At 45.3% G+C, this 15169-nt stretch overlaps 1 protein-coding gene across 1 annotated transcript; it reads right to left on the bottom strand.

Annotated features, from left to right (window-relative positions):
- Positions 1-7756: 7756 nt before the first annotated feature.
- On the bottom strand, positions 7757-9846 carry LOC121293393 (zinc finger protein 239-like). Its single transcript, XM_041216426.1, has 2 exons — positions 9803-9846; positions 7757-8553 (listed from the first exon to the last, which is right to left on the bottom strand). Exons 1-2 carry the CDS (start codon positions 9844-9846, stop codon positions 7923-7925), a joined length of 675 nt encoding a protein of 224 aa, XP_041072360.1. The 3' UTR covers positions 7757-7922.
- Positions 9847-15169: the final 5323 nt, after the last annotated feature.

Here is a 15169-nt window from a genome sequence, read left to right as displayed (position 1 = left end):
AGACCATTTTATAGCTCAAGGCCCTCACAGTACCATGAAATCAGAGCCAGGGTAACGCCACAGATGGAGGTGGCCATCAGCTCTTTGACCCTGCTCCGCCATTCAATAAGATCATGGCTGATCTGGTTGTGGTCTCAACTCCACTTTCCTGTCTGTCCATTACCACCACCACCCCCAACCCCCGCTGCCACCCATAAGCCTTGATTCGCTTGTCTATCAAAAATCTGTCTAATTCTGCCTTGAATAAACTCAATAACACAGCCTCCATTGCCTTCTGGGGAACATTCCTCACACTAACGACCCTCTGAGAAAACAAAAAAAAACCTCTTCATCTTTGTCTGAAATGGGGGACCTCTTATTCTTCTGGAACCAATTCTTCTGCCCTTTCCCTGGACATGCTGCAGGTTATGGTCCAATTCCTTTTTGAAATCCATGACTGAATCTGCCTCCCCGACACTCTATATCTAACCCAGCTGCCGGCTCCATCCCTCCCCGCTCACTGGGCAGTTTCTCACCCAATAAACAGCCGCCACACCGCTTGGTGCAACCCCGGGACGGGGAGTTTCTTATTAAGAGATTGAGGATTCCACTGGGTATTTGTGAAGCCTCATCCACTCAGCTGCCGCCATTTTCCCCACCTACTCGGCCGCCTCCATTCCTCCCCACCCACCGTCTCCATTCACTCCTGTTGCTCAGCTTAAATTAGAGCCCGCAATGCGCATGCTCCTGGCAGAGTCCGGTACTGCGCCTGCACGGGGAAATCCTGCAGTGAGGATAGGGCACATTCTACCCTGCAGCGAAGGCTGGGTAGGATCACTGCCATTGAAAGGCCACGTGGTTGAATTGAAAATTATGCTTTGTGATTCGAAGACAATGAAGCCAATAGAACAATGTATACAATTATTTTTTTGAAATCACTTGTTCATTCTAGCTGCCGAGACTCCAAAGGGTTCACATCCAACTGTTGGGGTTTGTTCTGCTGTTGATTACTCCTAGAACAGAAGTGGAGGTTTCATGCACTTTGGGTGCTGGAACAAATTATTTAATCATTCTGTACATTATCTCCACGGCTCCAATTGTAAACGGAGTAGAAAACATAATTCTGTCTTTAACATGTTGCCTTTTCCATGCCTCGGCTCTTACCCAGCATTCGCTGCGGGATAGAATGTGCCCTATCTCAATCACAGGGGCTCCTCGCGCAGGTGCAATGGTGGGTTGTGAATGGAGCATGCGCAGTACAAAGTTCTGGCTAGCGCATGCGCAGTCTGGATATTGCAGCTGCGGGGAGGCGGTTATCTCGACTCCGCAACTAGGGGAAACGGCCGATTGTAAGAGGGATGGAGGTGGCAGAGTGGCTGGGGAGACCTCACAAACACCCAGTGGAGCCGCCAAACCCCAATAACCAACTCCGGGGCGGCGGCTGTTTATCGGGTGAGCGGGGAGGGCTCCGGCGGCTGGGTTAGACAGGAGGATTCACAAACACCCGGTGTAGACCCCAAAGCCCCAGTAAGAAGATCCTGGGTCCGGGTTTGAACCGGCGGCAGCTGCTCGGGGTTTTCCCGCTGATTTGCCCGGGGGTCAACGGCCGCCATCTTTATAGGGGTCAGTGTGCGGCGGAGCGCATGCGCACCAATAGAGGGCTTAGCCCCCGCCCCTCATTCACTCCGATTGGCTGGAGGACCAGCCGCTGCCGCTCGGTCCTCCAGCCCCACCCCTTCCTACTGGCCGGAGAGTCACAGAGAGAAACAGCAGAGAAACAGGCCCTTCGGCCCATCGTGTCTGTGCCGGCCATCGAGCACCTGTCTATTCTCATCCCATTTTCCAGCACTTGGCCCCTAACCCTGTAAACTGTGGCGTTTCAGGTGTTCATCTAAATCTTCTCAAATGTTGTTGCCTCCAGCACCCCCTCAGGCAGTGAGTTCCAGTCTCCTGCCATCCTCCAGGTGAAAAAAAAAACCCTCAAATGACCTCTAAACCTCCTGCCCCTTACCTTAAATCGATGATCCCTGGTTATTGACAACCCTGCTAAGGGGAAATGCTTCTTCATTTCCACCCTATTTATGCCCTTCATAATTTTGTATACCTCTATCAGGTCCCCCTTCAGCCTTCTCTGCTCTAAGTAACACAACCCCAGCCTATCCAGTCTCTCTTCATAGCTGAAACTCTCCGGCCCAGGCTACATCCTGGTGAATCTCCTTTGCACCTCTCCAGTGCAGCTGGGGAGGCTGGAGCCAGAGATGCCGTCAATCACTCCCCAGTCATTCTGAGCTGGAGCAAAAGCAGTGCAGAAACCCTAGGATGTGGGTGGTGAGGATTCAGAAACACCTGCTGGAGGCAGGAAACTACCAATAAGAACCTTGGGCTTTTCACCCCGACAGGCCCAGTATAATGGCCACCATCTTGCTTCAGCAGCGAGCTTTGCGCATGCCCGGCTATCCTGGTGAAACAAGAGTAGGCGGGGCTTCAGGGTCCCAGTGACCAGGAGAAAAGTTTATTGATTTTATTCTCACTCTGCACACAGGGGTTTGAGAACTGAACTGAACCAGAGCAGATGGAGGGAGAAAACTGGGAGTGGAGGAAATATATGGGGGAGATGGTATGATGATTTTGGAATTTAGCACAGAAAATGGGAGTGTGTTTGGGCCAAGGGTTCGCAGCTTTGGGAAATGAGAAAGTAAAAACAAGAATTGTCTGCTCTGAATTCCTATGCTGTACTTACAGTGATTACTTTTGTAACCTCTCTTTACAGGTCTTAGAAATGAAGGATCTGGAGATGTGCACTGAAACTAAATATCTTGGTTAAGTCTACCGGTTATCTAGAACCTGAGTACCATGAACCTTTGAAGGTGGAAGGGAAAATGTTCGTCCGTTTTGTCTCCAAGAAAATAATTGAAACACAAATGTGACTGGACAAGCATCGAGACACATATACCCGAGTGAGAGTGTTTCAGCACACTGACTGTGGAAGGAGCTTTAACCAGTTACACAGCCTGGACAAACATCACACCATTCACAGCAGAGAGAAACTGTCACCTGTTCTGTGTGTGGACAAGGTTCCAATTGATCGGCTCAACTGTAGAAACACAAAGACATTGGCACCATGGAAAAACCTTGGAAATGTGAGGACTGTGGTAAAGGATTCATTTATCCATCCCGGCTGGAATACCATCGACGCAGTCACACTGGGGAGAGGCCATTCACCTGCTCCAAGTGTGGGAAGGGATTCACTCAGAAAACCTCCCTGATGTTACACCAGAGAATTCACACTGAGGAGAGGCCCTTCAGCTGCACTTACTGTGGGAAGAGGTTCAGGTATTCATCCACCCTCACTACACACCAGCGAGTTCACACTGGGGAGCGACCGTTCACCTGCTCCATGTGTGGGAAGGGATTCACTCAGTCAGCCAGCCTGCTGAATCACCAGCGCATTCACACTGGGGAAAAGCCAGTTCACCTGCTCTGTGTGTGGGTCGGGATTCACTCAGTCAGCCAGCCTGCTGAATCACCAGCGCATTCACACTGGGGAAAAGCCGTTTACCTGCTCTGTGTGTGGGGAAGGTTTCACTCGGTCATCTAGTCTTTTGTCACACCAGCAAATTCATACTGAGGAGAAGCCTTTCAGCTGCACCTCCTGTGGAAAGAGTTTCGGGCATTCATCCACACTTGCTGTACACCAACGTACTCACACTGGGGAGAGACCGATCACCTGCTCTGTGTGTGGGAAGGGATTCACTCAGTCATTTGACCTGGTTAGACACCAGCGGCTTCACACTGGGGAGAGACCATTCACCTGCTCCGTGTGTGGGAAGGGATTTGCTCGATTATTCAGCCTCCAGTTACACCAACGAATTCATACTGAGGAGAGTCCATTCAGCTGCAGTACCTGTGGAAAGAGTTTCAGACAGTCATCTGTCCTCATTGAATACCAGCGAATTCACACTGAGGAGAAGCCGTTCAGCTGCACTTCCTGTGGAAAGAGGTTCAAGCATTCTTCTGCCCTCACTGTACACCAGCGCACTCACACTGGGGAGAGACCATTCACCTGCTCCGTGTGTGGGAAGGGAATTGCTCGGTTATCCAGCCTCCAGTTACACCAACAAATTCACACTGAGAAGAGCCCATTCAGCTGAAATATCTGTGGAAAGAGTTTCAGACAGTCATCTAAGCTGACTGTACACCAGCGAATTCACATTGAGGAGAGACCGTTCACCTGCTGTGTGTGTGGAAAGGGATTCACAAGGTCCTCCAACCTGCAGACTCACCAGTAAATTCATAAATGACTGCAGGGTTGGATTCTGCAGTTTCTGCTGCTGTTAACCACGTCCAGGATTGATAGTCTGACAATAATTATGTTTGTTCCTGCTGATGTTAACAGCCGTTTAACTGGCTGGAGTTTAATATTCTGGAGCTGTCACTGATTTTCTGGACTGCAGTGCCCCTTTTTAAAAGCACCATCTGTGATCCTAATTCAAGAGTTCTCAACCGGAACTAAATTACAACAAAATTAGGAACTATTACTTCAATCCTAAATTGATCTTTGGTACGAACTCTACAATTCAGTGTCTGAAAGGTTCCACTGATTAACATCTCCAATTAGAAAGTGCTGATTAATCCTTGCTGACAATTCTGACTCACTTGCACATTACTCACAGTGACACCTCTGTTATGTAATTAAATTATCAAGGAAGATAAACAAAATAGTGAAGTATTTTATAGGCTCATCAATGAAAGCTTCATCAGTCAATGTTGATATTGCTGAATCTTGGAAGTGGCTGAGTTCAATCATTTCTGACACAGCAGTAGCAACATTTGGGAAAGGTGGAACCACAACAAAGACTGGTTTGAGACCTACTCAGCAGAGATGAATCTGTCATTGAAGCAAAAAGCAAAGCCTACCCGATTACAACATAAACCCAACAGCTAGAGCACAGTGTAACTTGAAAGTAGCTGAGACAGTTGTGTAAAAGACAGGGAGCTACTGTGCAAATAAACACTGGATCGCCCATGTCAAGAAATCCAAACTGCCTGTGACAATGGAAATCTGCGTGCTGTGTATGATGGGATCAGGTGGGCGCTTGGTCTGACCATCACCAAAGTTACCCCCTGAAATCAGCAGATGGTGAAGTTCTCACTGACAGAAGTAAACAGATGTCTCGCTGGGTTGAACTGAACTATGAGCTGTACTCTCATGAGACAGATACTTCCCAGTCCCTGCAGCTTCCTGTCATGGTTTGAGTTGGATGAGGACCCTCATCATTTGAACTCAAAAAGGCCATTAATTGTTTAGCAAGCAGAAAGACACCCGGCAAGGATGGAATTCCAGCTGAATTGCTCAAGCCCAGAAAGTCCCATCTAATATCACAGCTTCATGACCACCTCCTTCTCTGTTGGGATGTAGGATCCTTTCCACATGACACGTGTGTGATTGAAGAATGATCACATTATACAAAATGAAAGGTGACAGAGGAGATTGCAACAACTACAGGGACATCTCACTCCTCAGTATCACAGGGACGACCTTCACTAGGGTCAGGCTTAAAAGACTCCATCTACTTGCAGACCGAGTGTATCCAGAAGCACAGTGCGGTTTCTGTGCTGGCAGATCTACAGTGGACATGATCTTCTCCATACGCCAGCTACAAGAGAAGTTTACAATTGGGATTGAATCTAAAATGCTGCCAGCTTCTGTGCTGAGAAAAGTGAAAGGTTATAATGACTGAGTGAAAGTAAACCTTTAAGTATGAATCACAATGAACTTGTACCATTGTAAAAGACATTGAAAAGTTGGATTCCCTAAAGATAAGCTTCAGCCTTGAGGTTCTGTTCCGGAGCTCACAAGCTGTGGGAAGCTCCACCCTCTTTAACTCTTTTCAGTCTCAGAAGGTTGAAGCTCCTTTTGCCTGTGAAAGTGAACTTTTTCAGTTTTATTTTTCTTCAGTTTTATTACCGTCATTTGGAAAGGTGCCTGGGGGAAGAAGAAAATAATAACATTTTGGAAAAGCTGAGAAAAATATCAAGAGAATTGGAAAAATAAAGATTGAAATCGGGTTTGGTTCATCCTTGATCTGAAAATGACGTTATATAAAGTTGTCACAAGTGTGCACATTTGAGAATGTTTCTTCAGCCCCTTTGCTAACAAGCTGAGAAATTAACCCTTTCCACTGACAGCACGGTGACAATTTAAACTAAAGACTTTGCTTTTTAAAGATTTGGCTTCATCCTATTTGTTATTGTTCAAGACAAAGTGTCTGAGAACAGGAGATATGGGAGTGATCTGCAATCTGATTGCAAGTATCTGTACTTGTGTCTCTGATCTACAAACACCATAATATGAGAGTATTAAATGGGACAGTAAAGTTCCTTGAGTTTTCCTGAATGAAATCGAATGGTAATTCATGGAATGACATATTTAGAATAAAAGATAGAGAAAAATCACACCACCAATTGGGAAATGGTATAATTCACTTGGGTATAGTTCAATGGAATAGTTCAATCTAATGTACATGTACATTCTAGTGAAAGTCAGGGAAGTGTAGATGAGACCAGTAAACAGAGATTTCTCTTGGTGATGTTTGTGTCCTTGTCTCTGTATTTTAAAAGAAACTTAATTTGAGAGTCTGGCCACTATCTGAGACTCCAGAACCATGCAGGGGTAGATCAGCAAAGATCTTCAGGCAGACACCACATTGATATTTTGATAAGATGACCTGAAAGACCAAGAGTAACTTGCATAGGTTGGCACATGCAGCATGATATTGGGATACAGCGTGACTGTGCAGATGTGATATGTTCCAAGTGGTGTAATTAACATGTGGAAATGCATGGTGACCCTACACTGAAGAACAGGTCCCAGACATGCTCAGCTACTCGACAACAGAACAACATGAAGTGATTATTGTGGAAAATTGAATGAGACATTTTAAATCATCAAGACATTAACACACACTCCATAGTGAAACTAACTACAAAACAATCAGCATTGAATTAAACACACTGGTACCTATCAGAGGGACTAAAGTTAAAGTGAAGGGGGAAATAGAATCTGGATTTAGAAAATATCCACAAGGTGAATGGAGGTGAACAGAGAGATGGAGAATCTTTAAAGTCCGTGCATGAACTTTTGTTTGAACCAGATGTATTTACCACATGCTAAAAATGTAGAATTGTGTGGGATGATCAGCAGGTGGGGAGGATGAATCTAAGTCGATAGTTATCACATTTTGACATTTATTCTTGGTGGCAGCTCAAGGATTTGTGTTGCTGATTCTGATCATTCTGGCAGTTTTAGTATGTTATCTACAGTTTGTCTTCAAGAAATTAGGAAAACAAGCTCGGAGCTTAGAAATAGGTTAGTCAGAAATCAGTTGTGAGAAGTCAATCAGGATATTCCCTTTTCAAGGTGGGGAGATCTGTAAGAAATCACTGTCTAATTAACCTTATAAAATCTTCAGAAATGTATTGAATATTATAGGAATAGCTCTCTATCTTTTGCTTAGAAAGAATGAGGGGAGATGGGAGAGAAACTGGAGAAAGATGTGGGTTCAGGGCTCAGACAAGAGGAAACTTTAGAGACAGTTTGTCCCGGTGGGCTAGTGGGAGGGAGGGAAGCAGCAGAGGCAGCTGATCGGATTGTCTCAATCTTAGTGACAAAGAAGCTCCATGAGCTCCTCACACTTGTTGTTGGAGGTGAGGATGGAGGAGACAGGGGAGAGGGAGAGCCCTTCAAAAGGAATTAACTTGTGTTTGAGGTATTAAAAAGACTTGACACATGGTGAGTTGAACATAAAGCTGATTTATCTGACTTTTATCCAGAATATCAACCACTATAACTGGGCTGTAGTTTACTAACATCAGCAGAAACAGCCCCAAATGAACATGGTTAGTCCCGGATGGAATTTCACAACAACATCCAATCACTGTAGTTACTTGTGAACCCGCTGGTGTCTCAGCAGGTGGGATGACTGAGTGAATCCCTTCCCACAATTGGAGCAGGTGAACGGTCTCTCCCCAGTGTAAACTCGCTGCTGTGTCAGCAGGTGGGATGACTGAGTGAATTCCTTCCCACATTCTGAGCAGGTGAACGGCCTCTCCCCAGTGTGACTGCGCTGGTGTTCAGTGAGGTGAGATGACCATCTGAACCCGGTCCCACAGTGAGAGCACCTGAACGGTCTCTCGTCAGTTTGAAGACGTTGATGGGACATCAGATTCCCAGAACTTATGCAGCATTTCCCACAGTCTGGACATTTAAAAGGTCTCTCCTCAGTGTGAACTCGCTGGTGTGTCAGCAGGTTGGATGAATCTGTAAATCCCTTCCCACACTCAGAGCAGGTGAAAGGTCTTTCCCCAGTGTGAACTCGCTTGTGAGTCAACAGGTGGGACAACCGAGTGAATCCCTTCCAGCACTTGGAACAGGTGAATGGCTTCTCTCCAGTATGACTGCGCCTATGAATTTCCAGCAGGGAAGGGTAATTGAATCCCTTCCCACAATCCCCACATTTCCATGGTTTCTCCCCATTGTGACTGCGCTTATGTTTTGACAGGTCAGATGATCGGCTGAAGCCTCATCCACACACAGAACACGTGTTCGGTTTCTCCCCACTGTGAACAGTGCTTTTTCCCTCCATGTTCAAAATCCAATGATATTCAGGTTACGATAGAATGGGCGACTCCATCAAAGCCTGATGTGATGTTTGATTTCAGTTTCCTGACTGTAAATCCTCCCCTTCTAATACCCTGTGAAATTGATTTAAAACAGAAAAAAGGGAGTGAGAGAGAACCCACAAAAACACAAAGACAGGTTGTGAAATTGAGCTGAATGAATCTGGGAATTTGTGGGGCCGGTACGAGGAAAAAGTGACCATGAAAACTGCTGGATTGTCATAAAAACCCAACTGGTTCACTAATGTCCTTCAGGGGAGGGAACCTGCCACCCGCTCTGGGCCTACACAAGACTCTGGTCCAAAAGGGAGGAGAGGGAGAGAGAGGTGGGAGGGGCAGGGGGTGAAGGGATATCAACAACACAACAAAAACTTTGACAAAATTTCCAGAAACCTCAACCTCCACCCCCTGGAAGGACCAGGGTAGCAGGTGTATGTGACACACCATCACCTCCAAGTTCCCCTGCAAGTCACACACCATCCTAACTTGTCTGACATGCTATATTTGATGAGCAGAAAGTTCCTTCATTTAATTACTGGGAAGACTGAAGCCATTGTCTTCAGTCCCAGCTAAAACCTCCACTCCCTAGACACCAACTCCATCCCTCTCCCGGGAACAGACTGAGACTGAACCAGACGGTTGATAGGAATAGGAATAGGCCATTCAGCCCATCGAACCTGCTCTACCGTTCAATCCAATCAATGTCTTTTACCCCACATTATCCCCATATCCCTTTATGTAATTGCTAAGCCTGTCATCCATTCCTTTGTTCCCTCTAGACTCAACTCCTGGCTGGCTTCCCACATTCAGCACCCCTGTAATCCAGAACTCTGCTTACTCGCACCAGGTCTTGTTCACCCATCACCCCTATACTCACTGACTTACAAAGGCTCTGGGTTAAGGAGAACCTCAATTTAAAATTTCTCATCCTTAGTTTAAATTCATGAAAGGTCTTTCCTTCCCTATCTCCTCCAGCCTCACAACCCTCCGATATATCTACACTTCTCTAATTCGGACGTCAACAGCATTCCTGATTTTAACTGCTCCAACTTTGGTGTCTCCCCTTTAGCTGCCAAAGCCACAAGCTCTGGAATTTCCCCCCTAAATCTCTCTTTCCTCCTTTAAGATAATCCTTAAAACCTACCTCTTTTTGTAGACCTTTGTCCATCTGCCCTGATATTTCTTCATGTGGCTCAGTGTCAAATGTTGCTTTATAACACTCCCGTGAAACACCTTGGAGCATTCTGTCACACAATAGAATCAATTAATTAACGTTTCAGGGTGGACAGTATGTGATAGTCAATATTAGCTCAGAGCGGGAGAGAAATTGACTATAACACAGGAAAAACAATTCCTGACTATGAAACATACTGTGGGAAGGTAAAGCTGGGAAGCCAGCAGCACGTGGTGAGGGGGTGGACAGCAGTGGAAACCTTGTTTAGACAGAGTCGGCAGAAGTTACAGTAGAGTATGAAACATAGTTAAAACACACCCAGTATTAAAACACAGAACATCTGGGTATGTACAAACCAGTGATCACCACACATTATGAAGGATGTGACTGTTCTTGAGAGGGGGCTGAGGAGATTTACCAGAATAGTTCGATGAGGGATTTTAGTTGTAAGGTTAGGTTGGAGAAACTGGGGTTGTTCTCCTTGGAGCAAAGTAGATTGAGGGGAGATTTGGTAGAGGGGTACAAGATCATGAGTGGTTTACATAGGTAGTTATAGAAAAGCTGTTCCCATTCGCTGATCGTAAAAGGATTACAGACACAGATTTAAGATTTGGGGCAAGATCTACAGGGGAGATGTGAGGGAGACATTTCACACATTGAGTGGTAATGACCTGGAATTCAATGCTTACATTCCAAGTCTGATAATATCCAGGTCCTGATGAATCGAGTGATTCTGTCAGACTCTGATACGATGTTTCAATTGAGTTTCCTGTCTGACAACATCCTTCCATTAACCTGTAAAAAGAAGTTATAAAATCCATCACTGTCAGTCCAGAGTAGAAATTGAGAACACACAAATATTTCTCCTGCTTTGAAATTGCTCTGTGTGAATCCTCTAAACCCTTGCAAAAGGAGTTTCCAAAATCCATCACTGTCAGTCCAGCACAGAAATTCAGAAAGAACAAATGTTTCTCTTGGTTTGAGTTTGTGGTGTGTAAATCCTCCCCTTCTCACCCTCTGTAAAAGGAGTTTCCAAAATCCATCCCTGTCAGTCCAGGATAGAAATTCACAACATTCTCTCCTCCTGCCACCTGGACTAGGATGGCCGCGCATGCGCCCTGCTGCACATTGCCCCCTATAAACATGGCGGCCGTTACCCCGGGCCTGGCGAAGGGAGAAATCCAGACTTTTTGGGCCAGTTCTCTGCAAACACAAGACCGATACCTTGTTATTTGGGGTCTGTGACCTGCACTGTGTCTTTATGAAACCTCCTTGCCCACTCCGCTGGCTCCATTCCTCCTCACACACCCACAAACTGTTAGTTTGTTCCGCTCGACTTTCTCTCACCCGCTCGGAGCAGCTTCTGTCACAGATCAGCACTGCGCATGCTGGTAAAAGGACCGCAATGCGCATGCGTAGGGAGCTTCAATTGTGAGGATAGGGTACATTCTGTCCCGCAGTGAAAGCTGGGTGGCCGCTCCGCCATTGAAAGACCGAATTGTAGAATGTCGAAATCCTGCAATCAGAATACGGTCGGTGCCATAGGGGCAAGACATAAAATTGTTAAATCAATTGATTCAACGGCCATATCGCTCCAGGCTCCACCACAATTCTCTCCTGGATGTTATGAGCAGCAGAACAAACCCCAACAGATGGTTCTGAACTCAATGCAATCTCAGGAGATGGGACAAGCTAGTGACTTTTCCCCCTTATATATGGAACATTTAAACAGTGTTTTGCCAGTAGCAATGCTCTGATTATGGATCAAACCATTTAAACTTTTAAAGTTGAAATGTTGACATGTGGGCAAACTGAATAAAGCCCTTTGTACACCTGAAGCATCTGAATGAGAATGTGTTGCTGTGTCAGTAAATGGGATGATGGAGCGAATCCCTTTCCTTTCCCAGCTAGTGAACAATTTGTTTACAGTGTTAGTTTACCTCTACGTTTTCAGCTCAGACATGGACCTCGAACTCTACTGCTAATGGGATCCACATTCTTAGCACTACAAAAGAACAAGGAGCAGGAGTAGGCCATTAGGCCCCTCAAGCCTGCTCCATCATTCAATAAGATCATGGCTGATCTGATAGTAACCTGAAACCTGTACCCAATCTAACCCCAATAACCTATCACCCCCTTGCTTACCAAGAATATATCCACCTCTGCCTTAAAAATATTCAAAGACTTTGCTTCCACAGCCTTTTCAGGAAGAGAGTTCCAAAGACTCACGACCCTCTGAGGAAAAGGAAATTCACCTCATCTCCGTTTTAAATGGGTGACCCCTTATTTTTAAACAGCTATCTCTAGCTCTAGATTCTTCCACAAGGGGTAACATCCACTCCACATCCGCCCTGTCAAGTACCCTCAGAACCTCATATGTTTCATTAATCAAGTAAACAAAAGCAAAATACTGCAGATGCTGGCTATCTGAAATAAAAAACAGAAAACACTGGAATTCTCAGCAGATCTGGTAGCGTCTGTGGAGAGAGAAACATGGTTTTCATCAGAACGGCACTGCATTATGCCTCTTGATCCAAAGATGCTGCCAGATGTCGTCAGGGAACTCAAGAAGAAATTTTTTGAGGAATGGAATCCAAGGCGAATGAAGGGTGAACTGTCTGACTGACAAGAGACAGTCAAGGTACCTTTCCCTTCTTTAAGACGCTGGAACATTGACTCTGATATTATCAGTGAAATTAAATGATGTGAGACATTGAAAGGATTCTGCACATCAGGAATTCAAACCTAATATTGGCTTCGGGACAATCAGAATACTTGGTAATAGACAAGACACCGAAAGGCTTGAAAGGAGACAGCACTGGTTGTCGGAGAACTGGTTCCTGGTGACATGGATGTGCCTGCAGTGGGTGGGATCAGACTGTTTCCATGTAGCCATAATGAGTGTCCCAAACTTTATCTTGGAAAAGGTAAACTGATAGAAAACAATTGGCATTCCAGTAGCAGAAATCTGAAGCTTCAACTCGCTAACACCCTAGGTTAAATCCACAGCAGTCTCTGTGGTGCAATTGGTCAGCGTGTTCGGCTGTTAACAGCAGCTAAACATTAAATCCAGAAACAAATCCTGAGTAAAATGGATCACAATTTTTGGAAGGAGGTGCATCTGAGAAGAGGAAACTGTGAATGATGTTATTGATGAATGAGTGAAAAGCATTGGATCGTTGGTCAATCATAGTGTCCGAGTGGTGAAAACAATGCTTTTAAAATCCACTGGGGTTTCCCCAGGAAAGTTCCAATCTTATCGATTGCGCTTCTCATTACTGCTGATTTCAACCAGGTGTTCACAGAGCTCTCTGATCAATGGAAGAAAAAACATCCTAAAACTCTCCTGATTTTTGGACTCTTAAGGGAATGAATGGCTCTCAGGATCGGGTGTTGTTGCTGGGGATCCGCCATGATCTTATGGAGTGACGGAGGAGGCTTGTGGGGCCTTGTGACATGTCGCTGCTGCTTTGCTTCTGTTTTATTTGAGTAGAAATAACGGGCAAAGCAATGGGCAGTAACATCCTGAGCTCGGCATCACAGCTGAGTGGTCGTAGGTGCTGATTTAAGGTCTCACTCTTTATTGATGCGTGGTTTCTAACCCCAAAGCTGCTGAAATTGCCCTATTGGTCGAAAAGGTGCCAGCGCATAGTTAAAGCAGGTGTTTGTGGGGTTTCACTTTAACAGGAGAAATGAGGAGAGACAATAAAAATATAAATAGCTGTAGAGAAAAGGTGGGGCTGTTGAATTAGCTGAATTCCTATTCCAAAAGCCAGAATTTACACAATGGGACGAATGTCCTCCTCCTCTGCTGCAGTCGCCTATGATTTTATACCAAGGACACTAACCTGTGCATAGAGCCAGTCATCGTGGCCGAGTGGTTAAGGCGATGGAGTCAATATCCATTGGGGTTTCCCTCTTATCATTATTCCTGGTTTTAACTTTGTGTCTAGCTCAGTCAGTAGAGCGAAGGCTCGTAATGCCAGGGCCTTGGGTTCATCGGATGTCGGGCGCAGCTTCTTTCAAACAAATAATTCACCAACCTCATCACTGCAGTTCTTATGAGATTTGCACATGTTGGATATTCACCACTGAAAGCATTCGATGCACAAAAATTTCAAAGCACTTTCACATCTCTCTCTGCCTCATCTCCAGCTCCCTCTGCTTTTCCAGGAGCTACTTGACCAAATGCAGTCAGTTCGTGTGAAGATAAAACACAACGTGATCAGTTTACAGATAACAGGGCAAAGAGACACCAGGAATTCCTGATTCCCCCAGGTACTGATTACAGGAATGTGCACAGTGCCGATTATCCACCGCTACACTCTCCTTCCAGTCTTGTGTACGTTGTTCAGCTTTGAAATTGTTCATACTTTCACACTGGATTTCAATGTGAAGAAAGCAGAGCTGTGATAAGCTTATATTGTTCAGCAGATGTATTGCAAGAAGGTGCCTAACAGGCTGATGATAACAGTGCTCGTTGGACAGGATGAGCTCCAGTGAAGGATTGGCAACATTAATGTGTCCTTCAAGTAGTCTCGTGACAAATCTCGTGCTAGAAATGACAAGAAAACTCGCTGAATTTGCTCCATATTTTGGTTTCCAAAGAGCCAAATGGAAGGTTAGAAAGTACATCTCGCTAGAGTGGGTTATAAAATGGCAGAATGACTGTGAAAGAAGCACCCGTGCTGTTGGGAAACGTTAAATTACAGAAAGTTACAGCATAGAAAGAGGTCATTCGGCCTCGATGAGCTGATGTGCTGCTTTTAAAAAGGAGTTGTGATTGACCCATCAGGAGTGATGTCTTTGGCAGTGCAAACAGTAGGGACCAAAATTTGTCCTTCCCCCTCCCATATTTTGCCTCGTTCCACCATCTCTGTGGTCAGTGCTTTGCATCCAGCCATTCTCTTGTCCTCCTTTCATTCATTCATTCACTCTGCCTTTATCTTTGTTCCTGACCTGTTCCAAGTGTGATATTGCCAGCTCAGAGGCGAAACTTCAACTGTCACCCCAAAGATTCTGGTGGAGTTGCAAAATCTTTTCAATCAAAAAGTATTTAATACCCATCTTAACAAGATCAAAAATCAGAATTCCCTGGCTGGGAATCAAACCTGGTCCACGGCTGTGAAGGTGCCAAATCCTGACCACTAGACCACCAGGGAAGCTGTGACACTTTTATCAGTTTGGTTTATCGACGCTGCTTTTAAACATGTTTCCATTTTAGATGGAATGAATTCTTCAGTCAATGACAACAACGGTTCCCGTGAGCTGGAACATGAAATTGACAGTGAGGTGAAATAGTCCCACAAACTGCTCATGGGTAAAATTCAATTTCCA

Source organism: Carcharodon carcharias, chromosome 21, assembly GCF_017639515.1.
Source record: "Carcharodon carcharias isolate sCarCar2 chromosome 21, sCarCar2.pri, whole genome shotgun sequence".
NCBI lineage: Eukaryota > Metazoa > Chordata > Chondrichthyes > Lamniformes > Lamnidae > Carcharodon > Carcharodon carcharias.
Note: the sequence above shows the minus strand (reverse complement) of the source record. Positions and strands in the feature narration are given on the sequence as shown.